Below are 27,897 nucleotides of genomic sequence, written 5' to 3' on the forward strand. Positions count from 1 at the left end.
ACAAGCACTTCCGTGACGTCATATTTACACGCGGTGTTGAAATCTGGATTGTTCACTTATTGTGAAACTCTTTTCTTATTTTTACTCATTTATCAATCCAACAAATAGTTAAACAGAATGGCTTCTGAAAACGGCCGTATAAATGCCCCAGATTCTTGGGACCAAGATGACCAAGACGACTCCACCTCAGGGTTGTCAAAACCTCCCTCCAGCTTGAATGCGAATGCGGCTGCTTTTATTCCAGGAAAAAACCCTTACGCCAGCGAATTTGTACCGTCATTTGGAAACAAGAATAATCAGGGTAACTATTTTTTATCAGGTTGGTCGTTACAAACATTTTCGAGAAATGACGCATATGTTTTTTTTTCTTCAAGTTCAATTGCTGAAATATGTTGATTATTTTTGACATCTTTATTTACATATAACAGGTAAGACACTCTCCTACAAATAATTACATAGTAGTTATCAATTGGTTTGAATATATCTTAATTAAAATACACAGCTGAACTGTGTCTGTGCCTTCAAGTTCAACAACTTGTCTGACCAATCAGTGAATCAGTAGAATGGCTTTTTTGGGATCAGGGTTTCCAAACTGGTCCTATAGTCTGGACAAGGCTTGTTTCTATATATTTGTCTGATAATTAAATATTTTACCAGAATTACAGACTATATCTTCTGATTAGGCCAATAAAATATGCCTGCAAGAGTGCTTATTTTGTTTCATGGTGTAGTCCATTCATTTTTGTTAAAGCCAATAAAGGGGCATAAGCTCTCAAATTAATGTTTACCAATTTGACTCTATATTCCTATATTTGATTTATTACATATGCAAATGTCTATCTAAATTACAAAAAAACCATGAAGAAACAATTAAAAATGCATGGACTTGTTATAAGGTATCAGTATTTTGTGTATTTTAGACTAGACACCATCTAATTAACCATCAAGATAATCTCCAAAGAATAATTTCCCAGAGTCATACATTGTATAACCAGGTGTAAACATAAATATAAATATTAATACACAGTTTTGTTTCACTTTTCAATGTTGACATTCTTTTCTTATATAGTAACTTAACATGCTTAGCTCATATTTAGCCCATGCATTACCCATCTCCAAGGTCAAATTGATATTTGAATGAACAAAGATTTAAACATGTTGAAAGAGGTTGAATTATTTACCAATAATACATCAGCATTGTTTTGAAACGGTATCCAGCTTCAAATTTTGTGACTTTACATCAGATTTTAACATATTTTTAACTTTGCATTTTCATAGGAAGACCTATTTTTTATACGGCCGCAGAAAAATTTTTGTGGTCGTATATTGGTATGACGTTGGCGTCTTTCGGCGTCGTCCGAAAGACACATTGGTTTTCGCACTCTAACTTTAGTTTAAGTGAATGGATCTCTATGAAATTTTAACACAAGGTTCAATACCACAAAAGGAAGGTTGGGATTGATTTTGGGGGTTATGGTACCAACAGTAAAGGAATTAGGGGCCAAAAATAAGCATTTTTGTAACTTCCAGACATAACTTGTGTGTTAGTGTATGGATCTCTCTGACATTGTACCACAAGGTTCCATATCACAAAAGGAATGCTGGGATTGATTTTGGGGGTAATTGCCTCAAAATTTTAGGAATTAGGGGCCAAAAAAGGGCCAAAAACAAGCATTTTTTTAGTTTCATGACAATAACTTGTGTGTAAGTGTATGGATCTTTCTGAAATTGTACTACAAGGTTCCATATCACAAAGGGAAAGCTGGAATTGAGTTTGGGGGTAATTGCCGAAACTTTTAGGAATTGGGGGCCAAAAAGGGGCCAAAAATAAGCATTTTTCTAGTTTCCAGACAATAACTTGTGTTCAAGTGTATGGATCTCTCTGAAATTGTACTGCAAGGTACCATACCTCAAAGGGAAGGCTGGGATTGATGATGGGGGTAATTGCCTCAATATTTTAGGAATTAGGGGCCAAAAAGGGGCAAAAAAAAGCATTTTTCTAGTGTAAGTGTATGGATCTTTCTGAAATTGTACTACAAGGTTCCATATCACAAAGGGAAAGCTGGGTTTGAGTTTGGGGGTAATTGCCCTAGACGTTTAGGAATTTGGGGCCAAAAAGGGGAAAAAAACACATTTTTCTAGTTTCCAGACAATAACTTGTGTTCAAGTGTATGGATCTCTCTGAAATTGTACTGCAAAGTACCATACCACAAAGGGAAGGCTGGGATTGAGTTTGGGGGTGATGAATCATAAGGGGGTTCAAAAAATTTGGGGGGGGGGATTTTTTTTATTTCCTTTTTTTTCTTTTTTTCCTTTTTTTTTTCTTTTAAAATTTTCCATTTTAAGTTGGTTATTTCTGATTTATATTTAAAAGCAAATAATAATGATATGGTAGGAGATACACACCAAACAGGATGTGTAAATTATTGTGCAATAGCAAGAAATTTTCAATTGCACAGTATTGCACAATAGCAAGAAATCTTCAATTGCACATTATTGCGCAAGAGCAAGAAATCTTCAATTGCACAGTATTGTGCAATAGCAAGAAATATCCAATAGCACAATATTGCGCAATAGCAAGAAATTGTCAATTGTACAGTATTGCGCAATAGCAAGAAATATTTAATTGCACAGTATTGTGCAAAAGAAGATACTTCGTATAAATTGCTTATTTCTTGACCAATTTCAATGGGGTTGTATTCTTGAATTCTTGGGGTTCTTTAATATGCTGAATCTAACCGTGTATTAAGTTTTTGGATTTTGGGCCCCCTTTTTAAATTGGTCCACATTGAGGTCCAAAGGGTCCAAAATTAAACTTTGTTTGATATCATCAAAAATTGAATTATTGGGGTTCTTTGATATGCCGAATCTAACCGTGTATTTAGATTCTTAATTTTTGGTTCCGTTTTCAAATTGGTCTACATTAAGGTCCAAAGGGTCCTAAATTAAACTTAGTTTGATTTTAACAAAAATTGAATTCTTAGGGTTCTTTGATATGCTGAATTTAAATATGTATTTAGATTTTTGATTATGGGCCCAGTTTTCAAGTTGGTCCAAATCGGGGACCAAAATTAAACTTTGTTTGATTTCAACAAAAATTGAATATATGGGGTTCTTTGATATGCTGAATCTAACCATGTATTTTGATTTTTGGGCCCCATTATCAACTTTGTCCACATTGAGGTCAAAAGGGTCCAAAATTAAACTTTGTTTGATTTCATCAAAAATTGAATTCTTGGGGTTCTTTGATATGCTGAATCTAACCATGTATTTAGATTTTGGATATTGGACCATAATAGGTGAATGTCCAATTTAAAATTTTTAAGTTCTTAGACCACATTCATTCTGTGTCAGAAACCTATGCTGTGTCAAATATTTAATCACAATCCAAATGCAAAGCTGTATCAAGCTTGAATGTTGTGTCCATACTTGCCCCAACTGTTCAGGGTTCGACCTCTGCGGTCGTATCAAGCTGCGCCCTGCGGAGCATTTTATTATATATTTCAAAAGGTTTGCTGTGGTTATCTTAGATGAAGGAAGCTACTCTAAACAGGTTATTATGCTGCTACTTTCGAAAGTGGACAGTATTTTGTCATGGGGGTATTAGACTCTTCCTTGTACATTGTACCTTCCATCACAACCTTTTGGATCCACAACTGTTCCTGAACCGCTTGACAGAATTTTGTGAAAAATGTCACAGAATCTTATTCAAATGATGTACTTTGTATCACCTTTTGCATTTCTTCATCTGACTGATTTTTGGGGGGTAACTTTGGGATAACATGGACTTTGTTATATCTTCACACTAATGTTCACATTTGTATACTCTTCTCAGAAACCCCAATTGATAATTTTTTGGGGTTTCCCTTACCAAAGCATTATCTTGACATTGCTTCTATGGGGGGTTCCCATTTTGTATCCCTGTAGTCTGGCTTGCTAAAATTACATTAACTGTTTAAAAGTTCTGCTATTACATTTGCCATATTAGTTGAAAGAACATAACTTTTGCAACATTAGTTTCAAGAACATAAGTTTTGCCTCTTAATGAATAAGCTGATGCAGAATTTTGTTTTACATTAACAAATTGAAAGATATGGAAAGACAGCTGGCGTTTCAGAATTTTCTGTAATGTGATGGTGGCATCTACAATTGTATGTTCTGCTTAATAAGTATGATAAATTTATATTTACCAGCTGTAGATTCAACACCAAATCCACCAGAGAAAGAAGAGGAGACAATGAATACAAATAATGAAGGTATATATGTTCATAACGTAGCTTTAATTAGACAAATACTTTCAGCAGGGACTCACTGGATATACTTTATATGAATTATATAAGCCAGTAAGTAAATTACAATGTACATTTGTTAGAAAAGCTGAAAAATGCGGCTGTTCTACTAAATGTTTTGAAATGTATATTTTCTGCCAGTATTTTAAACAATGAAATTCACAAAATTATAGATATTGAAGAAAGAAATGGAGACAAATTGAACAGAATTTATATTTTGAACAGATTTACCTGCCAGTGAATATATGAACAATAAAAAACCACCTACATGTAAATAGCCAATTTTTTAAAACCGAAAGAAAATATAGTTCTAGCTTGGTTAGACCAAAATAAAAAATAATACATTTACTTGTGTTTTAAGGGTTTCCCTATGGACCATATATATTTTATTTCTCAAAATGTCTACCTCCAAGTTTTTATTGCCATTTTTGGTAGTGAATCTAGACAAAATTGCAGGTCTCACCATATACTCAAGGTATAAAAATAATCACTTACCTACCCTACTTTTGTCCCCCATGAACGCGTTGCCGGGGACAGAAATACTGGGCGTCCGTCTGGTCTCGTTAGCGCTCTCACATGTACAGTTCTTGCCAGATTTTTATGAAACTTATATCATAGGTTTATATCAGCAATGTCTTGAATGAGTTCGAAAAACAGTGCCAATCAATTATTTTTATATGACGCAAAAAAAATTTTGTGGTCGTATATTGGTATGACGTTGGCGTCGTCGTTATCGTCGTCGTCGTCCGAAGACACATTGGTTTTCCCACTCTAACTTTAGTTTAAGTGAATGGATCTCTATGAAATTTTACCGTAAGGTTCAATATCACAAAAGTAAGGTTGGGATTGATTTTTGGGGTTATGGTACCAACAGTTAAGGAATTACTCAATTAGGGGCCCAAAAGGGGCCAAAAATAAGCATTTTTGTAACTTCCAGACATAACTTGTGTGTTAGTGTATGGATCTCTCTGACATTGTACCACAAGGTTCCATATCACAAAGGGAAAGCTGGAATTGAGTTTGGGGGTAATTGCCCAAAACGTTTAGGAATTAGGGGCAAAAAAGGGGCCAAAAATAAGCATTTTTCTAGTTTCCAGACAATAACTTGTGTTCAAGTGTATGGCTCTCTCTGAAATTGTACTGCAAGGTACCTTACCACAAAGGGAAGGCTGGGATTGATTTTGGGGTTAATTGCCTCAAAATTTTAGGAATTAGGGGCCAAAAAGGGGAAAAAACAAGCATTTTTCTAATTTAAGGACAATAACTTGTGTGTAAGTGTATGGATCTTTATGAAATTGTACTACAAGGTTCCATATCACAAAGGGAAAGCTGGGTTTGAGTTTGGGGGTAATTGCCCTAAACGTTTAGGAATTTGGGGCCAAAAAGGGGCCTAAAAACAAGCATTTGTCTAGTTTCCAGACAATAACTTGTGTTCAAGTGTATGGATCTCTCTGAAATTGTACTGCAAGGTACCATACCACAAAGGGAAGGCTGGGATTGAGTTTGGGGGTGATGAATCATAAGGGGGTTCAAAAAATTGGGGGGGGGGGGGATTTTTTTTTCCTTTTTTTTCTTTAAAATTTTCCATTTTAAATTGGTTATTTTTGATTTATATATAAAAGCAAATAATAATGATATGGTTTGAATAGATAAATTAAAATTTTTAAGTTCTTAGACCACATTCATTCTGTGTCAGAAACCTATGCTGTGTCAAATATTTAATCACAATCCAAATTCAGTGCTGTATCAAGCTTGAATGTTGTGTCCATACTTGCCCCAACTGTTCAGGGTTCGACCTCTGCGGTCGTATCAAGCTGCACCCAGCGGAGCACTTTATTAAAAGAGTTTTGCCCCTTGGAAGTATTGATTATATGGAAAATTGCAATATTAGCGCTCTCATGTGTACAATTCTTGCCAGAATTTTATGAAACTTATATCATTTGTTTATATCAGCAATGTCTTTGACGAGTTCAAAAAATCAGTGCAGATCAATTATTTTTAAAAGAGTTATACCCCTTGGAATTATTAATTATATGGAAAATTGCCTGATGAGCGCTCTAATGTGTACAATTCTTGCCAGATTTTTATGAAATGTATATTGTAGGTTTATATCATCTATGTTTTTGACGAGTTCGAAAGTTACTGCCGATCAATTATTTTTAAAAGAGTTATGCCCCTGGGAAATATTGATTATATGGAAAATTGCAGTTAGCACTCTCATGTGTACAATTCTTGCCAGATTTTTATGAAATTTATATTACAGGTTTATATCATCAATGTCTCCGACAAATTTAAAAATCAGTGCCGATCAATTATTTTTGAAAAGAGTTATGTCCCTTGGATATATTGATTATATGAAAAATTGCATTGTTAGTGCTCTCTTGTGTACAATTCTTGCCAGAATTTTATGAAACTTATATCATAGGTTTATATCAGCGATGTGTCTTTGACACTTTTGAAAATCAGTGCTGATCAAATATTTTTAACAAGTTATGCCCCTTGGAAAAATTAATTATAACGGAAATCGCATTGCATTTGCTCTGAAGCCTTCATTTCTCTAAGATATTTAAAAATTGTTGTAAAGAACAAAAAAAAAAGTGATTGATTTAGTTATTGCCCTTGAACCTTGGATAGATAAAATATGTGCAATGCAGGGGACATTGGAACTCTGTTCTTTTATTTATAAGGAGGAAACCCTTAACTTGCATATCTTTTTTGATTGGCATAATTGTATTAATGGCTACAAGAAAAAAATGTTTATATTTTATTTTCGAAAGAAGCCTTGCCCAGTGGCATTATAGTATGAAAATATCAACATAACATTGTGTATTTTACAGTTGCCGCAGATTGGGAAGGTGAAACAGTAACAGAGCCTGAGAAAGCTGAAACACCTGAAGAGAAAATTGAAACAAATGATGATGGAGGGGGTAAAGATGAAGAGCTAGATGAAGAATCTGAGGAGGAGGATTCTGAGGAAGAAGATGAAGGGGGGACAACTTCTGTTGTCAAACCCAAGAAAATCATTCAAGAACAAGAATCTGGTGAAAAGAAAGATCATGTTAATGTGGTCTTCATTGGTCATGTAGGTCAGTATGTCTAGGAACAAGTCAGCCATGGACTTTTTTGTACCACAGGCTATTATGTTCCAGGTATTGGTAGTTCTCTTGTCCTGACTGAATGATTTAAATGCCATAAAATGAAAGGAAGATTTTTATGCCCCCGCTGTAGCGGAGGGGGCATTAAGTTTTACCCTTGTCCGTCTGTACGTTCGTCCGTCCGTACGTCCCAAAATTGGTTTCCGTTCTCTAACTTTAGTTTTCCTCAACCAAATGTTATGAAACTTATACACAATGCTAATTACCACAAAACACAGATCAATTTTGAATTTGGGTGGAGTCACTTTTACCCTTCTTGAATTATGTATGCCCTTTACAAATGGAAAAATTGCTGAATTTTTTGTTTCCGTTCTCTTACTTTAGTTTCCTCTACCAAATGTTATGAATCTTATACACTATGCATATTACCATAAAACACAGATCAAGGTTGAACTTTGGTGGCGTCGCTTTTGCCGTTCTGGAGTTATGCCTCTTTACAAATGAAAAAATTGCTGAATTTTTCGTTTCCGTTCTCTTACTTTAGTTTGCCTCAACCAAATGTTTTGAAACTTATACACAATGCTTACTACCACAAAACTCAGATTAAGTACAAATTTGGGTAGAGTCACTTTTATCGTTCTTGAGTTATGTCCCTTTATAATGTTATATGCAAAGGGGGCATCACTGTGTCCTATGGACACATTCCCCATTTATTTTTTATTAAGATAGAAGTCTGTCAGACAAATGGGATTGTTTATAGTGCCTTACAAGGTCATATGAAAATCATGTCAATCGGAAGCAATTTTTAATTCTGATTGTTAAATTACCAAAAAATGGATAGGTACTGAACATAAGCTGTATAGACTTTGTTTTGGTTGGAGAGTGGCCATTTAGATATTGGGTGTATAGATACTTCGTACTTAGCTAGCAAACCAGCATCATTGGAGCCTTTAGTTTTGAGAGGGAAACTTCTGTCTTCACATTTATACAGTGATATGAAGTATGTGAGATTGTTAAATATAAAAGTAAGGAGCTGTGGTATGATTGTCAATGAGACAACCATCCACCACAGAACAAAGAACAGGGATATAAACAATCACAGGTCTTCAATGATGAGCAAAACTGATATGTATGGTATACTACAAAAGGCACATAAGTAGCAAAACATGAATGTTCTAACATATAAAAACCATAAATTATAGATATTTAGATATATCTGTTCCATTTTCATGTGTTTACATAACTTAAGTTAAATCATCCAACTACTGTAAATTCAGAAATTAATGCGATGTTTTTATTATTGCGAAAACTGCGACAGTATTATAATCGCAATAATTTAAACTCGCATTTTCAACATTTTTATAAGAATTAAACAGGACTTTTCTCAATTTCGCAAAAATTAAAATCACATTTTAGTCTTAAATTACGAAATCGCAATAATAAATGCACGCAATAATTTCTGAATTTACAGTAGTTATACAGCTAATGTTTGAAATTTTGAAGACATATTTAGTCAGGGTTATTCCATTCAAATGGATGTTGATGAGTGAGTAGGTAGGAACTTCAATTTCTACCCCACAACAAGATACTGAGTAATTTTACATTCATCAAATCGACATACAACCATAAATGAGCAACAACCCATGTCCTAAATAAAAAAAAATTATTCCTATCCTCCCACATCCATTTTAACAGAATAGCCCTTAGTATTAATATTTAAACTGAAGCAAACGTGCAGGAGATGTTCTTTTAAAAGACATAATTTTTTTTCTCCAATTTTTCAGATGCTGGAAAATCAACTATTGGTGGTCATTTGATGTAAGTTTGATAATCTTGATAACATAGTACAATACACAGATATAATTCAGTAAAAAAAACACTACTTTGGGTGTCAGATTAACCCTGAAATAGTTTATATAAATATTCTATAGATAATCTATTAAAATGTCATAAATTTGAGCATTTTCACTTTCATTCACCAGCAATCATCAAGTTTAACTTTGGTAACACTTAACACCCATCAGAGTGATTTTTATCTGAGGGAACCTATGTGTATGTTGTAGGTGTATAAACTGCCTTCTTTTAAGCCTCATCAGTTAGTTGGTTTAAGTATGTCGTCTATATCTACCTGTGCAAGACACACCAGCCTTTCATTCAAGTTTTATCTGAAATAATACTAAGATGCGATTTTATTTTGCTTAAAATTATCTTTACTAGAGCTATAAATTAAAAGTAGTTTGGCTGTTTAATTATGAAAAGTAATTGTTTTTAAAATTGTTGACACATTTTTTTTAGCCTCATTTTGAACAGATATATCATGTTAAGGAGGGGTATTTGCGAAAAATACCAGTCAAGAGAATGTTAAATTTCGCGAGCCGTAAGGCGAGGGAAATTCATTCTCAAGACTGGTATTTTTCGCGAATACCCCTCAAGAACATGCTATATCTGTTTAATTACACCGAATGTTAACGTTCAAAAACGCATTGATGATCGTGACGTTACAAGCGTCCAGTCGGATAGAGTATTTTTTGGCAAATACCATGGCAGAGAGGGTAAAAAAAGCATATCCTTTTTGCATATACCCCGGCGGCGTTAAAAAATGAACGATATTCATTTGATAACAGTAAATTGGTGAAAAATACACTGGCTATCAACCAATCAAAACCCAGGATTCTTACATAAGGTGTAATTATGATAGAAATTTAGCAGAGTAACCTGTGTTATATTTGTGATTTTTCTAAGTTCTCATCTCATATAACAACCTATCTCAAAAGTGCAGGAATAATAATACAATGTGAAACTATCAACTTCCTTTAAGGGAAATTAACAGCATACTGTGTAAACTAGATCACTTCATCCTATTTTTATCACCCCATTGTTTCAAATTAGAGTTAATGTTCAAGTTTTTATCTCAGATACTAAGTGACCTTCATTTCAGTCCTTTTCAGACTGAAGTTTAATTTCACATCATAAAAACACCTTGTAAAAAATTAAATAAAAGAAATGATTGTAAATCTTAAATTGAAAATGAGTCTTAATTCATACAAAAAGGTACAACATATTAATTATTATAATATGATTTTATGGGTTTGTTCATTGCTGGAATGAAATATGTATCTGTTTGGTATTTTATTATTTTCAGTATAGTAGTTGAAAAGTTAATCTCAGAAGTTTTACTCAAATATATATATATATCAAATAAATATTTATAGGTATCTGACTGGTATGGTTGATAAAAGAACTCTTGAAAAATATGAAAGGGAAGCTAAGGAGAAAAACAGAGAAACATGGTTTGTACAAAAAATTACTATTGATAGTAAATTTACATAAAAAATGACATTCAGTTGTTACTAAAATAAACACTGAAATCAAATTGTTACTTAATTTGGTATGAACATGTGTGTTCACAAAAAATATAGTGTGTATTTGTATTGCCTGCAATATTGCTGATTGAAAAAAAATTCTAGTGTGCTGGGTAACCAGTTGGACAAATCTTTATTTTTCAGATGATAGAAAAGCTAAATTGGGGTAACACTGGACTAAAATAGTTTAAATTTTTTTGGAACCTAAGTGTCAATACTATAAAGGGCTTCAGGTATCAATTTCAAACAGGAGTTTGTAAAAATTGTTCTTGTTGAAAAAATTTGGTAACTATGAGTTTCTAGAGCTTAACCTTACAAAATCAAGTTGCTTTAATATTTACATCAACAAAATTCTTCTTGTCGAAATACTTTCGTTCATGAGAAAATTTTCAAAGCAGATGTATTGAGTGGATCAGAAATAAAGGTACAAGTTCTTACTTTGAGCGCACCCAGGTTTTTCATCCATAGATCTTTGTAAATTAAAATGTAATTATTTAAAATGGTGAACAATGAACAGTTGTCAGAGAGTTATAAAAATCATTCTATAAATAGTATATTTATTCAAAAAAATACCTATATGGTCTAAATACTCATATGGTCCAGCCCATTAGTTACCAAACAATATATACTCTTATGGTATTTATGTGTATGGTCATGACCATATACATAGCGTCCAAAAAATACTTGTATGGTTGAATTGAATTTTGTCAGTTTGTTACATACATAAAAGAATATTTAGTTCTGTATGATTTATTTCGATCTCAACAGGTATCTGTCGTGGGCTTTAGACACAAATTCAGAAGAAAGAGAGAAAGGAAAAACAGTAGAAGTAGGCAGGGCATACTTTGAGACAGAGAAAAAACATTTTACAATACTAGATGCCCCAGGGCATAAATGTTTTGTACCCAACATGATTGGTGGAGCTTCCCAGGCAGACTTAGCAGTATTGGTATGTTCTGCTTCTGTTATATTTAAATTGATATATCTGATTGGAAGATTAAACTGCTTAAAACAACATCACTCTTTTGAGTAGTCATTTGTAATGATGCATGATCAATGAATCTTTGGCCACATCTGCTAGAAAATGCAGCCCATTAATTAAATGTTATTGAATGGATTTCTTATTTAATCATCAACTCTAAAACATGAATGAAACCACTTCCTATCTCCACTGACACTCATTTGTGAAACAATTTACACAATTTTTATATGACAGTTACATGTAGTTATGTTGATATCCCCTTGGTGGCTTGGTTTTAATATGCAGGGTTGTTTCCTTCATATATGATTCTTAAGAACTGATAGCTATGGTTGGTATCCTTACTACAGAGAGAATATATAAGAAAAATGTTCATTAAATTTTCATTAAATGTGCATTAAGAAAGATGCATCTTTATTTTTAGGTAATATCAGCAAGAAGAGGTGAATTCGAAACAGGATTCGAGAAAGGTGGACAAACAAGAGAACATGCCATGTTGGTAAAAACAGCGGGAGTAAAATTTTTGATAGTTGTGATAAATAAAATGGATGACCCAACAGTCTTGTGGTCAGAGGAAAGGTAAACAATTTTATTTACATGCTTATATGTGAATTCCAAACCACCTAATGTTCATCCAGGATTGTTAAAGAACCTGTTGTCATGTGGGGATTTTAAAGAAATATGAAACATGAACTATCAATTTATGGCTACGCAAAGATAATTTCTTTTTCTCCAGACTTGCTCTCTCCAAAAAATTTCTGGATTTAAAAAAATTAATGTATTCCCATTTTTAACCGCATTTTCGAAGTAAAAATCGGTTATTGATTTGGGGATGTACGGCTGGCGTAATTTAGATATTTTGTTTCCTGCGACTAAATGAAGGTCAAGTTCGATTTTCACGATTTTAGCTTTTCTCGTTTGTGAGATATCGCCCTTTTTAATATCCATAAGTGGTATTTTTTTTGTGATTGAGTTATTTTACTTTGAACAGAACTTGTTAATTATATACATAAAGTTTGATTACACTAAGCCTTTATAGATAATTTTCACCTGTTTATATCAACGTCCGGTACAAAATAGTTTACCTGTTGCTTGAAAATTATGGTCTTATCGTCTTAAATACATTTTTTCGATAGTCTCAATTTATTTTGCTTAAAAGTAGTTAGATTTAAACCAGGAACGTTTTTAATTTTAATAAAAAAATATCTTCCGAAAAGATCGATTGATGTCGGGTACAAATATTTGACTCGACACTGGTGATCACAGGTAAATCTAACCTGTTTGACACTTATAGTTAATTAACATTGATTGTAATGAGAGGGGATTACAGTAGGGCTTCTTTATAGATTACTGTCACTTTTATGACCAGAAAAGTGTGGCTGTTTAAGGCACAAGGTCAAGTCTAATTGGTTGATTTTTCTGAATCGCATGAATGTAAAAATGGCAAACCCACGTAGGATGTCCGTTTCATGCTTGGCCCAGTCGGACAATGTCCGGTAAATTGACATTTGTCCGGCAAATACGACCGTTTTGGAAGCCTTGGTATTAATCACTTGCTCCCATAAGATTCCTTAAAGTGAATTAGAAACTTTAGATATTGCTGTTTCCACTGCATATTTACAGTGATTCAAGACTATCTTATAAATTATGTATTAGAAAAATATATATAATGCTTGCTTACCCCCATTTTTAACCTAAAAAATCCCTAAAATGTGAAATTAATGTTGTTTAGCCTTACCAAGTCTTAAATAAAGTCCACAAAAATTATGGTCCTTGTTTCATGCATTGGTTATTTCACCAAGTGTGATATTTAAATATTCTTATTTTAGATATATTGAGTGTAAAGAGAAATTGATTCCTTATTTACGGAAAGTTGGATTTAACCCAAAGACAGATATATATTTTATGCCCGTGTCTGGTATGACGGGAGCATTCCTTAGGGATATACCAGATGAAAGTATTTGTCCATGGTACAGGTATGTTACGCTGAGATTAATAGCCTGATTACTCAAAATCATTTGGCTATGCAGGTTTTTAATTGACAATAGTTAACAAACCAAGATTGATATTAACATTAAACATAAGTCTCCTATATCTCTCAGTAGTCTATATTATCAAGTAAGTTTTAGTATCCCATCATATTTCTATTACTTTTACTACAATAATAATGTGATTTGTTTTTGCACATATGTGTAAGCTCTCTTTATATATTGGTAAGATATTTAAATATATTTTTTTCCAAATTTTTAATATCTCCCCATGAAGACCAATTCCATTATTAAAGTTTTTTCGGTTTGATGTTCTTCATTGTCATTAGCTCATTGAAAACAAAAGTAATCAGTACAAAAAACTGTTTGATATGCTTAAGAGGTATTGTTAGGTATGAGAGGAATATGGGTATCAATTTTGAGTAATCATCTCCAAGTTTTCAACACGGATCTGATCTCTAAATTTCACAGCCTGTTACAAAATTTGAAAATATTTGAAGTGAATAGGTCAAAGATCAAGGTCACCGTTACTAAAAAGAAAAAAAGAAAAAAAGAAAAAATGGTTTCTGGATGGTAACTTAGGTTTTCCTTGCTTGATTGGAACAAAATATTTACAGATGGGAGATACACTGTAGGGGAAGAAGCCAATGTTGTTTTTTGGGTCAAAGAACAAGGTCACTATTACTGAAAATAGAGGTAGAAAAAGTGGGTTTTTGAAGTGGTGTCCAACTACAAATTGTAACACATTTAGTCGGATGACTTTAAGCAGTGTTCTCCCCAGAAATTTTGGATAGCATCACATTTGGCGTAAAAAAATAAACTGTATATTTTTCAATGTCATTTGACGCGTCGCGGCGATGCTCTATTTCCTTTATGTTATATATGTTTATATTGTTCAATTCATAACTGAGAATACAATTAAACTATAACCATGATAACAGTTGTTTCAGTTTATGTTTTCTATATTCATTTATAGTTACAAAATTATTTTTTTCCTCTTGGGCCAAATAAAAATATATATGTGGTTCCAGTTACCCTACCTACTCAACTAAATGAATGAAGAATGAATGAATGAATGAATGGTTTATTATAGTGCAACCTGTATATACAATACTAAATACCTAGCAAAAAAAAGAACTGGTTTTTATATAAAAAGGGAAGAGAAAGTATCATATAGCAATAAAACTTCAATTAAAAACTTTTTTCTTTATCATGTCTATGAAATTCATTGTTTCATGGTACTCAATGAATTAGTCCCAGTTGTTTCTTTATATCAAAATGATATATATTTTTAACAAAGTTAAGCTACTTTAGTCAGTATATTAAAACAATGCATTTTCAAAAAGATTACATTTAGCAAAGATATCTAATAAATAGTCTGTTAATGCGTTTGGAAAGCGTAGTTTATTCTTTTGTAATCATTTTTTCTGTCTACTGTGCCATGTGTGCATCTGTAGTTATTATCGGAAAAATACGGAATTTTGTCATATCTGGTCCGGTTCCGATACGTAGTTTACACATATATTTCAATGGCGGCGGAAGAAAAATATACGAAAATAAACAATGTTAGACTAACCCGAATAATCCAGTCGTTATATTACGCTCCCTAACGATCACTACATTAAGGAGGACAATGACCGTAAGGGGGCGCTGTAATTATTTGAGTTAATGTTAGACAAGAGGGGAATGCGTATGACGCTTTTAATGCATTAAATGGATGACATAAAACAATAACTAAAGCCAATTATGATCTCTTTCTAAAGTAGTATCAAACTTTTTTAACTCAAAATCAAAATGTTTAATATACGGCATGTACGCTCTCGATTAACTAGATACCGGAAATGAAAGAAAGTAATTTTTTAAAAGTTGTAAAAATATACAACCTAACCTCTTTTCTAAAGAGAGAAATCGTTTGTATCTTTGATTTTGGATTATGCAAACGTAGATTTCGAATTTTTTCGATTTTCTGATTAAATTTTCTCCATGTTGAAATTTGCGATTGGACCACGTGGTATTAGTCATGTCACAAGTGTCAGCTTGGGGTATTCGTATCCATTCAGTTATCACCCAAAGGGCAATTAACACCTATTTAATCACTCTTAATTGCCTCTATTGTCGGACTTGAAGGGATTACAATTAAAGGTGATATAATTTTTATGATCACAAGCGGTAATTAGATGAAATTTCAAAATTTAGGACATGGTTTTGCGATATAGAGACGATATAGAGACTAGAAAAATAGTATCCTCAAAATAATTATAGCGTCGCGGAAATTATTATAGCATCACGGGAAAAAAATATAGCGTCTCGGTGCCGCGACGCTAAAACGGCCTGGGGAGAACACTGCTTTAAGCCTGGTATCTATGATGAGTTTATTTACATAGACATAAGTTTTTATGAACTATAAACATGTGCCAGCAATTGATTCCTCACCAAAATGACCAAATAAGTTTTGTTTCATCTTTATTTTGTGACAAATGTCTTCCCTTGCCTCCCCTAAATCTTCTATGCTCTTTTTGTAGGGGTCCAGCATTTATAGAATATATTGACCAGTTGAATCTATCGAGTAGCAGTGAAGATATTGATAAACCTGTAAGGATGCCTATAGTTGACAGATATAAGGTACGTTTTTCATATATCATCTTTTTAAAAAGTTCTAAAGTTCATTTTAGGAAAAAATAATCATTCAATAATTAAGCAATGTTCCATGTTGTAGGGTTGATATTGTTTCTACAGTTCTACAGTTTCATAAATCTTACCAAAAACTGTGATGAACTCAGGGGCGTCCAAAGGGTAATTGGTTTCTTGTTCCCCTGTTGGTATCTGTTATATTGTTAATGACAACATCCAGTTACAAGTCATCTTCTGTGATGTCATAAATAATGAAAGGAGTATGACATTGTGACTATAATAACCGAACTTAGCTGATATGAACTTGTTATTATTAAGCTTATTCAATTTTTTTTTTATTAGATTGAATATTTAAGTTATTTAGCTTGTCTATAAATGTGAGAAAGTGTAAGTGATGAATGAGATCAAGTTACATTTAAATTTAACATTATTGTTTTATTAAGCTAAAGTTTTTGCATTGATGAAAAGTTAAAATTGTTTTGATTGTTTTTCAGGACATGGGAACCATTTTACTTGGAAAATTAGAAACGGGTACTATCAGCAAGAACCAAACATTAACTATAATGCCTAATAAGGTAATATGTTATGCTGTATCTTCTTACTTATCTCAATAAGAAGTTCCTATCTAGGTATGGCATGAAGACTTATCATACATACATGACTGGAAATAATATAAAATGTATTGTCCTTTTTATACGATCGCAAATTTTTTTTCGTTCGTATTATGTTATGGCGATGTCTGCATCGTCGTCTGAAGACATTTGTTGTCCAAAGACATTTTGGTTCGCAGAATATAACTTGAGTATTAGACCCCGTTCACACTAGGACATTTAGATCGATTTAAACTAGATCGGTTCACTTTAGATCGATTTAAGGGTCAATGTGAATGCGTTGAATCGATCTTCAATCGGTCTAAACTAAAACACCAAAAGAGGTATACGTAGTTTAGTTTGAATCGATCTAAAGTGAACCGATCTTACTTTAAATGTGAACGCAGAGATCGGTTTAAAATAGTACGATTGAATCGAAAATAATGTATGCGCATGTATAGCGGCACAAATATATCAATGGTTCGTTGTTTAACCCATATTTCTCTGTTAACAGACCTTTGTGTACATGCACGTAAAAACAAACTGAAACATGTTGTCTTCGCCGTAGCATAAATTTGCGAAATCTGTGTCTTCTTTTTTTAGTTGATTTTTCTTTTCAGGAACCACAGTATTTTGTCGTGTTGTAACTTCGTTTCTACAGTTTTTGTTTCAAAATCAAAGAAAACTGCAAGAACACCAGTATCAAAATTTGAACTTGTGATTCAAGAGAAACAATAACTTCGTCCATTTTTTTTTCAAGTGTGTGTATCAGTGTATCAACACATCAATTTGGTAAATTAGTTCTATTTATACACAATGTTTACAGTTTTACGGGTAATAAGGCCAGATCAATTGCATTTTTAATTGTAGTGTGAACGCACTGGTTCAGATTAGACCGATAGAGATCGTTATGATTAATGATAATGTGAATGCTAACTGGTTTTATTTAGATCGATTCAAATTAGATCGATTAAAGAAAAATGCTAGTGTGAACGAGGTCTAAGTGTAGGGTCTCTATGAAATTTTAGCACAAGGTTCCATACCACAATAGGGAGGTTGGGATTGATTTTGGGGGGTTATTGTCGTAGCTGTTTAGTAATTAGGGACCAAAAACATTTGTCGTCCATAGACATTTTGGTTTGCAGACAATAACTTGAGTATAAGTGTATGGATCTCTATGAAATTTTAGCACAAGGTTCCATACCACAATAGGAAGGTTGGGATAGATTTTGGGGGTTAAAGTCATAGCTGTTTAGTAATTAGGGGCCAAAAAGTGGTCAAAAACAAGCATACAATAACTTGCGTATAAGTGTATGGATCTCTATGAAATTTTACCACAGGGTTCCATACCTCAAAAGAAGGTTGGGATTGATTTGGGGGTCATGGTCAATTCAATCACAATCCAAAGTCAGAGCTGTATCAAGCTTGAATGTAGTGTCCATACTTGCCCCAATTGTTCAGAGTTTGACCTCTGCGGTCGTATCAAGCTGCGCCCCAACGGAGCATTTTATTATAAAATTACAATGGACATTATTATTATTATAAATAAAAACAAAACAAAAACTAATTGATAATGATTCATGTAACATAATATTTACATATGAAAAAATTGTGTACGTCAAATCTCCTGACAAAAGCATATGAAAAGATACTAATGGAATATAAGCAAGATGTTACATGTATTTATCTAGAACAGCACAAAAAGTGTGAAAAAAAGTAAAGGTATTTAATTTAATAACTGAAGATTTCTGAAATTCCAGTGAGATAAGTATACATCACATAATAATAAATTAAACAATGTTAGAAATAAGTAAAATATTCTTGTATACATGAATGATATTAGATAAAATAGTATAAATGTGTAGTTTGATTAACAACAAGAATCCAATGAAATTAGACAAGTTAATTAACCAGGCTGAAAAGTGATATGAACTATTTGAATGTAAACACTAAATTTATTAGATTTTGTTTGTATTTAGCAATGTATATAGCATTCCAACTGCCTAAAATAACAAAAAATTCACTATCCTCCTAAATTTCATTGAAAAAAATATATCATGTCTATGTATACGTTTGCTTTTTCTATTTAATATTTTTTTGGCAGAATTTAATATTGTTGCAAAAAAAATGTAAAAATTAGATAAAAACGAAATTTAACAGTTACAGAGTTTTGTAGAAGAATTACAAGCCAATTATTCTCTTTTGGACTCAATCTCTAACAATTTTTTTGCCTTTTTTTACCAAAATTGTTCTATAATGCATGTATACATCTGTGTGGAAACTGTTGTTTATAATGGAAAGACAATTCCTAATTACAAAAATAGTCAAAATCCAATGTCCTGGTTGGTTAATTACACAGTAGTGAAAAAGGTTGGACAAACCTTGTAAATTTAAATACCTGTTTTATTGGCAGTTTATTTTGAGAAAGACTTACTAATGTTCAATTTGAATTTCAGCAAAATGTAAAAGTAATGCAGATGTGGTCTGATGATATTGAAACAGATAGTGCAAACCCTGGGGAAAATCTCAAAATCAAAGTTTCTGGAGTAGAGGAAGAGGTAAGATACCAACAGGGATATTTCTGGGATTGTAGGAAGAGATAAGAATCCCAAGCAGAGATACACACTGCTGTTTATATATAGTAACCCTTTATTTGGTTATGATAATTAAAGGAATGGAATGCATATGGTGACAGAATTAATTTTGTCTTGCCTGTAGTGTTACAAAATTTTAAACTTATCACATGAATTGAAATATTTCAGTCAAATTTGTAGGGGAAAAAAAACATCTTAGTATTACCTAATTGTCCACGATTGTATTGAGAAGTATAATCTATTGATGTGAATAAGTATTTTAATTTGATAATATTAACTTATTATAATTTTCATTTATTATATTATTGTGGAAAAGTAAAACAGTAGCTATATTTTTGTGTTTAGATAATTGATTTATTGTTTATTCATTTATCAATACTCGCAAAAGGTATCAGCCAAAAAGAGAGATCTGGAGCAACTTCACTATAAATTAAAATGATACGTTCCATACTTCATCAAATCCATTCCATGTTTTCAAAAAGATCTAATTTATCGCAGTATACTTTCATGCATAGTTAATGAGCTAGATTCTAATATACTGTGTAATGCAGTTTTAGATTCATAGCTGGCTGAAATTTGATTCTGCTTTACTGTGTAATGAGTTTTCAGAGTCATCGCTCATCAACATCCTGTTTACTGAATTCTTATAGCAGGGGTATCATAAGGGAGCAGTACACTCACAGTTTTACTTGTTATATGAGATGACAATTAACTATACTTTTATCTTGTATATTTTAATAGGATATAACTGGTGGTTTTGTGTTGTGTTCACCTGAAAATTTATGTCATACAGGAAAATTGTTTGATGCTCAGGTAATGAGTTATATATAATTTAGAGATGTTGCAAGTGAATGATTCACTTACAATGTTGTATAAAACAATGGCAAGCTCTGGTTATATAATTATACCCCCGCTTTAAAAAAGTGGGGGTATAGTGTTTTACCTCTGTCTGTCCATCCGTCAGTCCATCCATCTGTCAGTCCGTCCATCCGTTCCAGGAATATTTTTCGTCACATTTTTCTCATGAACTACAATACAAGGATTTCTGAAATTTGTTTGGTTTATATAAGTGTTTACATTGTATTGTATCCATACCTTTTGTTTACATAGTAGACATTACGGTGTTGACAATAGCGAGTCACCATTGTGTTTATTTTGTATACCAAGTCTGTACCTTTTTATTTACATCGTTCACATCGTAAACTTTGCGATGTTGACAATAGCGAGTCAACATCGTGTTCATATTGTATGCTTAGTCTATACCTTTGTGTTTAAATTGTTTACATCATAGACATTGTGATGCTGACATTATCCTGTCAACATCGTGTTAATATTGTATACCGAATCTTTACGTTTGTGTTTATATCGTTCACATCGTCAACATCGATGTATATTAATAATAATTTTGTTTATTGTGTGATACTTATTAATTTGATTGTGTTCATTTGCTATTTATCTGTAAAAGTTTTGTGCATAAGAAAAACAATTTAATTAAATTGAAATACTCATATTCATGAAATAGTTATGTTCTTTATGCATTTTTACCGCCATATTAATGCCAAAAATAATTGATTTTCGTTTACTCTTTTAAAATTTGAAATAATTGTTTGATAAGCAATAATTGAAAAATTATTGAGAAAAGTTGGCTTTAATTGGCAATAACTCTTATAATTAGCCATAAATGTAAACGTTTATCGCGTTTACATCGTTTATACATTGTAAAAATCTTGATGTTAACGATGTAAACGATGTAAAGAGTATATAAGAGTTCATACACTATAAATGATGTTGACACGATATCGTGAACAATGCAATGTAAGCGATGTAAACATGATAATGATAAAACATTGTATACATTGAAATGTTAACAATGTCAACGATGTAAACAGTAATTAAGAGTTGTTACAAATTATAGGATTTTGCCACAATATCTCGGGCACACATTTTTAGAATGAAGTGCTTCCACGCTTCATACAAATTGTGCTTCGGTCATTACTTTTACACCGCAATAAAATTACATAAAGAAGCATTCATTTCTTAGATATTTGATGAATGCGTGTGATCCTGAAAGAAAAATAATTCATTTCTTCCTCTAGCATATCTGTCCCTTTAAAAACTTTGATATATCAGTAATAGAAGTACTATTGGTTATGTAGCTGTTGTTTTAGTTTCATAAACACATTATAATGATTGTATCTTCAAATATGGTTTGAAAGCTGATTTTGTTTTGCTTTCATTAAAGTAATATCTGAAATATATACTATAAGTCATATAACTTCAAACTTTATTTTGAATATGCTTGATACGTTTTTTTGTTTAAAAAATAATACAAGTGGTATGTGTTCTCAAAATGAATTCTAATGACAGAAATTTGAATTTTGCATAAGGGAAGCTTGTTATTTTCAAATGAAATATATGCCTGATAATTTTGTTTTATAAGTACGAACTGATTATATATACTTTTGTGTTCCAGATTGTTATTTTAGAACACAAATCTATTATTTGTGCGGGATACAGTGCAGTTTTACATTTACATACATCTTCAGAGGAAGTTACGATCAAGGCATTATTGTGTATAATAGACAAAAAAACTGGAGAAAAAACTCAAATAAAACCCCGATTTGTTAGACAAGATCAGTTAGCTATAGCAAGGATGGAAGTAAATGGAGGTTTAATCTGCCTAGAAACTTTCAAAGACTTCCCACAAATGGGACGATTCACACTTCGAGATGAGGGTAAGTCCAGCATGAAAAATCTGTTCTCTTCCCCAAAAAAACCTGTCTGTAATGTGATAATTTTGATTTGATGCTCCAATATGGAGAAGAGCTTGATTGGAAAGCAATTTTTAGTTTTTTTTGCAATTTTTACTCCCTCATTAAAACATTGATATAATGGAATGAACAAAATAAAAGTTTTCACCTTTTATAAAAAAAATTACAAACGACAATGAACCAACGCCTGGTAAATCTTCAGTTTGATAGAATCCCTAAAGTGGATACTTCGGGTATGCAGGGTTGTTATGATAAAAAACACTTTTTTAAAAAAAGATTAACAAGGGGTTGTTTGAACATTTACAGTAAATACATATCACAGGGTTAAAACTACAAAAAGATAATTTCTTCATGGGTTCTATGGTATGAGAGTTGTGTAAGGCATAACCTTGAGACTGATTTAGGGTTAAACTTGGGTTCCCTTGAAGAGTCATCAGTTCCTGCTTCACCATTGACACTTGTTGCTAGTCAAATAGTTTTGTTCTGCATCATTTACCTTTAAAAGCTACCTTAAATGCAATGATCCATTCAATAATGTTTATAAATAGCTTTGTTCTGCATCATTTACCTTTAAAAGCTACTTTAAATGCAATGATCCATTCAATAATGTTTATAGAATGTTGTTTTCCTGTGAATAATTGTATTGTTAAGATTTTAATGTTTTGTTTTTTTTTTCAGGTAAAACAATTGGAATTGGAAAGGTGCTGAAAGTTTTAGACTAAATAAACCATTAATTCCACACCACCTGTTAGTATGCAAAATACACATATCTGAATGCCACTAAACAGGTTTTGGTGCCACTTCTTTGTCAAATTTGTTGCTTATATTTCCGACTTCAGCCTACTAGTATTTTATGTCACAGTGAAGTAAAATAAAGTTGTTCCTTGTATCATGTGTCAGAAACGTAACACTTGATAACCAACAATTCCAGTGAGGACCAAATTAAATTGTACAGAGTGATTGATATTAGTACTCTAAAAAAGACTAGACTATAATTCATTTGGGTACTAATTTTTGTAGATGAAGGTTGACTATGAATTTAAGTGTCAAAGAATACTTTTATAGGCTTGTATGGAGAATTTGCAAAAACAACAAATCAAATATCCACAAAAATAATTTTTTTCTGCCATCCACAAAAATTAGTACCCACTTAGATAATGAATTCACAGTATACACTTTTCTGGAGAAATATGTTACTTAGAAAGAAAATAGTTGTCTTGAAATATGGGGTATCAACAGTTAATAATGAATTTGTGACCTAAAAATTTACTTTAGAATTCCAACAGACTTTTCAAAATATTTGACTTTTGATAAAAGCAATCATATATTCTCAGAGTATGAACTGTAAGTGAATGTAAATTTGCCCTATCAATACATATAGGAAAATCAAGACTTAACTTGAAACATTTATCACAGCCTTAAAGGTTGAACTGTTGCAATGGGTTGGCATTCAAACAAAGGGAAGAATTTTTTTTTAATCTGAATTGAAAAATGAATGAGTCCGTATTGAAAATCTGAAATACATTATAACCGTGATAAGAAATTTGGTATGCTCTCCCAGCAGACCAGAACAGCCAAAAGACAATCTCACACTAACAATAATACCCATTGTAATATCAAGCTAAAAACTGTGATGTCAAACAGATCAGTACAATTAATATGACAATAAGTCTTGTTGGACAACGTCGCATGATCCTGTCTTTAGGCTGTGTTGCATGGATTACAAAATTTACAAAGGATTGTATTGTAGATGCAAGTATAAACTATATAGCTGCTGTTAATTGGTCAACTTTATTTGACTTCACTTATTCTAGATGGGTCTTTCAGTCTTTAATGTGACATTACATTATGGTTGTTTCTAACTATTGTTCTTACAAGTGCTGTGTGATGAGAGAAGTTAGAGATGTGATGATGATTGCTAAAACTTTGTTCAAGTCTACCTTTAATGCAACTTAAGACGATTCAACATTTGCAGTAAATCAGTAATGATATGTAAATGATGTACAAATAGTGCTGAAAGATTTGTTAATTTAGTTACTTTGTTATTTTACCAGAGAATATGATACATGTATTTATGATTGTGCAGTTTGCTCACGGAGACAAACAAGGTCTGTGTCTGCTATTGCAGTTAACTGTCGGTCTGTCATCCATAAGCCTTTTCATCAACTTGGCTAATCAGTAGCAAAGTAAACTGCAAAGACCCTTGTGATGTCTACTTTCAAAACTACATATGATGTGTCCATTGACTTACTAAGATGAAAGCTGTTATATGGATGACACTAAAGTTTCATTTTAATATGATTTAACAGCAAGGTTTAGATATAGCTGATTGTGGTTATTTTTTTTATTTACTGTGGATTTCTTTAATCTATGTACAATGCAGATTTTTCTCAACAAGACAAGATTTCTTTAATCTATGTACAATGCAGATTTTTCTCAACAAGAAAAAAAAAAAAGGGAGTATCAGTCATTCAGGCAATTTCAGATACTTGTCTCAGTCTGTGAATGATGGCTTAGGTTTAAACAGAAAATAATGGAACATTGTTTTGAATTCTTGAGAAACAAAGCTCTATATAAAGTGAATGGACAAACATTTTTTTTTTAGTTAAGATGGGAAAACATTCAAAGCATTCTTTCCAACAGCAGAGTTGTTCAAACTTATTCAGTCGGAATCATCTTCTTGTTGACAATATTTGCATTCATTTTATTTTTTTCGGTTAATTTTGTTTAAAATAAAATACGTTGTATTTTAAAGTAGACAACACATGACCAATTTTGATAGTTTTGCTACAGGAAACAGCTGAGTACTCAAAACCAAAAGATGAGAGCTTATCTTCATTATATCAATACATCTGCATATCACACATTTATTGAGGTTAAAGGTTGTCCAATATTTCAAGATGAATATACCAAAAAGAAATTTGAATTTCATTTTTCATAGAATCCTAAATATGTATCGATTTTAGAATCTAACTATGCTGGAAAAATTGAAAATTAATTGTTTGTTGAAAATGTGCAACTGCTGGTTTAAAACAACATTTTTCCCTTTTAAAAGTATAATTAAGAAGTTTGTTGTCATTCCTATTAGGGCCAGTAATGTTAAATTTTTTCATCAATTGTATTGCATTGTATCTTTATCTGGGTTGATATATTTTTCATAAGTAGTTTTTACTGGTTTTCATTCATGATACTGTCTACATAAAATTCATAATATTTTACTCTGTATTGAAACTCAGCTTATGTTTGAATTGATTTATGAAGATGATATATATAACGTATTCCTTCTAGATGCACTATTGATTCATTTATTTTCAAGGGTACCAATTTTCATGGATTGAGGAAGAATTGTAATTTTTGTATACTTAATTTCGTCATTTTTAACAAATTCTATATACAAGCCTAAAGACTCTTTGTATTTTGTTAAAAAGTTATTTTTGAGCTTCACAGATACCCATGAAATCAAGAAAATTAGGGTCCTGTGAATAATAATGAATCCACAGTACAAAGGAATTTTATGTTATTTTTGTGATGACTTTTGTTTAATGAGCAGAGTCTTGCCTTGTATGCTACATTGCACTTACTAATTTTATTTGATGCATCGTGTACATGCTTGAAAAACCGAAGAATCCTCCTAAAATTGTTTCTTGGAGTTACCATTACAAGTATTGAATTTTGTTCCTGTAACAAAGCTTTAAACAAAAAATCTTTTATGCCCCCGCCGTAGCGGTGGGGGCATTAAGTTTTACCCTTGTCCGTCTGTACGTACTGCTGAATTTTTCGTTTCTGTTCTCTACTTAAGTTAGCCTCAACCAAATGTTATGAGACTTACACACAATGCTTATTACCACAAAACTCAGATCAAGTTCAAATTTGGGAGCGTCACTTTTACCGTTCTTCAGTTATGCCCCTTTATAACTATATGATATGCAAGGGGGGGCATCATCTGTGTCCACATATGGACACTATCCACATTTCTTTTTTTTTTTTCTTTGAAGTTGCTAGAAGTAATCTTTCTTCTATATGACCTTGATGCTTCATATAAGAAATATTTGCATGTTAAAAATCTTAATTACACACAATTAAAAGCGAATAAGTGTAAAATGTTATGTAATTGTGCTAGTGCTGCGTAAATGGAGTGCTTTAAAATGTTGATTTTTTTTCCTGTTTGTTTTTTTTTAAAGCATACCATCAGCCCAAACGAAATAGATGAAATCTATTAAAACTTTCTTCAGAATTTGTTTCTATTACAGAGTTGTTATGCTCATACATACTCATTGATTATATTGATATATGTAAGATATTTTGTATAAATAAACCAAGCATTTTGTTTTCAATTTTAATGTGTTTTATTGTCATGATTTATTTCAGTAGTTTGTCATGTGATGGGTTTATTTTTAGCTCTCCTGGCACATAGAGTCAGTGAGAGTGATTTGCTTTCACTTGGCATCTTTCATCCTTTAGTCATTAACTTGAACCTTTTTGTTAAATTGAAAAGCAAACATTGCAAGATGTATCTTCATGAACTAGTAGCAAATTTTTTCAAAATTATTTAAATAATATGATGGTTTGAAAATCTTTTCATAATTTTCATTTGGTGCAGATTGGATGTCACAGAAGCAGCCAGAAAAATTTTGATAAAAGAGGATTTACATTGAATCCGTTCGTAAAAACGATTCATTTACTAAGTATATGAAGCTCATTTGATTTTATGTTCAGTATAAAAAAAATGCTGCCAGAGGCAATCTTTGGTTGTAATTGTCAGTTATTTCGTTAATTTCGTTTCAACTGAAAATACAGGGCATTACATTAAAAAGGAATGATAGTTTGGAGACCATCTACATTAAGGTTCCTCAGTTTGTGCTACGATATCATACAAGGTGATTATGGTGACACACTGGACCTAAATCAAAACGGTAGAATGAATTCAATAGATGCAGAAATATTTTGATAATATGCTAAATTAACCAGTGGTTTTAGTGTAGAAAGTGATGTCTTCAGCACACACACATTCCTTTGCAAGTTCACCAGGTTAGCTATACAGACTTGTGGATTTTCTGGTTTTATAAAGGAATAGTCAGTAATTTTGTAGTCCTGAATTTTCCCACCCCAATATAAAGCCATGCAAGGTATTTTTATGTTTGGTACAGAGGTAAATGTTTGTTTTCCAGATCTGTTTTATTGAAAATACTTTTAAAAAGATACAAAATTTTGTTTTTACAATAAATTCCTGTTTAGTTTAATGTATTGACTTTGTTTTCTTTTTATATTAAATAAGAAAAGTTGAATGCTTTGTTATGATAAATGAATACTTTGTCTGAAATTCAAAGGCAGGAAATGCACCAAATGTCTGTAAATTGTAAAACAATATGGAGATAATAAAAGCTTGTATAAATGATATTTTATTTATGATAATTTGTTTACACATTTATTGATTCAAAAGATGTCACAGTTATGAAATTAACTGAATAAACATATGAAAGATCTTTAACTTTGTGTTAACTTATTAAGCCAGGAAAGAAACAAAAGTCATGATTCATAAGCATCCTAAACAATGGATAGTGGGCTGTTATATTAATGTTATTTTCATTTTGGTGTTAA

General features: G+C 32.0%; 1 protein-coding gene across 1 annotated transcript; it reads left to right on the plus strand.

Annotated features, from left to right (window-relative positions):
* LOC127709036 (eukaryotic peptide chain release factor GTP-binding subunit ERF3A-like) lies at positions 1-27,787 on the plus strand. The gene is made up of 14 exons (XM_052214328.1): positions 1-301; positions 4,194-4,256; positions 7,127-7,375; positions 9,169-9,202; positions 10,597-10,674; positions 11,515-11,695; positions 12,150-12,304; positions 13,555-13,701; positions 16,236-16,335; positions 16,839-16,919; positions 19,391-19,492; positions 20,270-20,341; positions 22,002-22,263; positions 22,978-27,787. The coding sequence occupies exons 1-14, from the start codon at positions 118-120 to the stop codon at positions 23,019-23,021; spliced, it is 1,752 nt and encodes a 583-aa protein (XP_052070288.1). The 5' UTR covers positions 1-117; the 3' UTR covers positions 23,022-27,787.
* The last annotated feature ends 110 nt before the right edge of the window (positions 27,788-27,897 follow it).

This window comes from Mytilus californianus, unplaced genomic scaffold (genome assembly GCF_021869535.1).
Source record: "Mytilus californianus isolate M0D057914Y unplaced genomic scaffold, xbMytCali1.0.p SCAF_7, whole genome shotgun sequence".
In the NCBI taxonomy this organism is placed as follows: Eukaryota; Metazoa; Mollusca; class Bivalvia; order Mytilida; family Mytilidae; genus Mytilus; species Mytilus californianus.

Coding starts and splice junctions, on each gene's coding strand:
- LOC127709036 (XM_052214328.1), top strand. CDS start 118: ATGGCTTCTGAAAACGGCCGTATAAATGCCCCAGATTCTTGGGACCAA. Junction 4,257..7,126: donor AATGAATACAAATAATGAAG/GTATATATGTTC, acceptor TGTATTTTACAG/TTGCCGCAGATTGGGAAGGT. Junction 13,702..16,235: donor AGTATTTGTCCATGGTACAG/GTATGTTACGCT, acceptor CTCTTTTTGTAG/GGGTCCAGCATTTATAGAAT.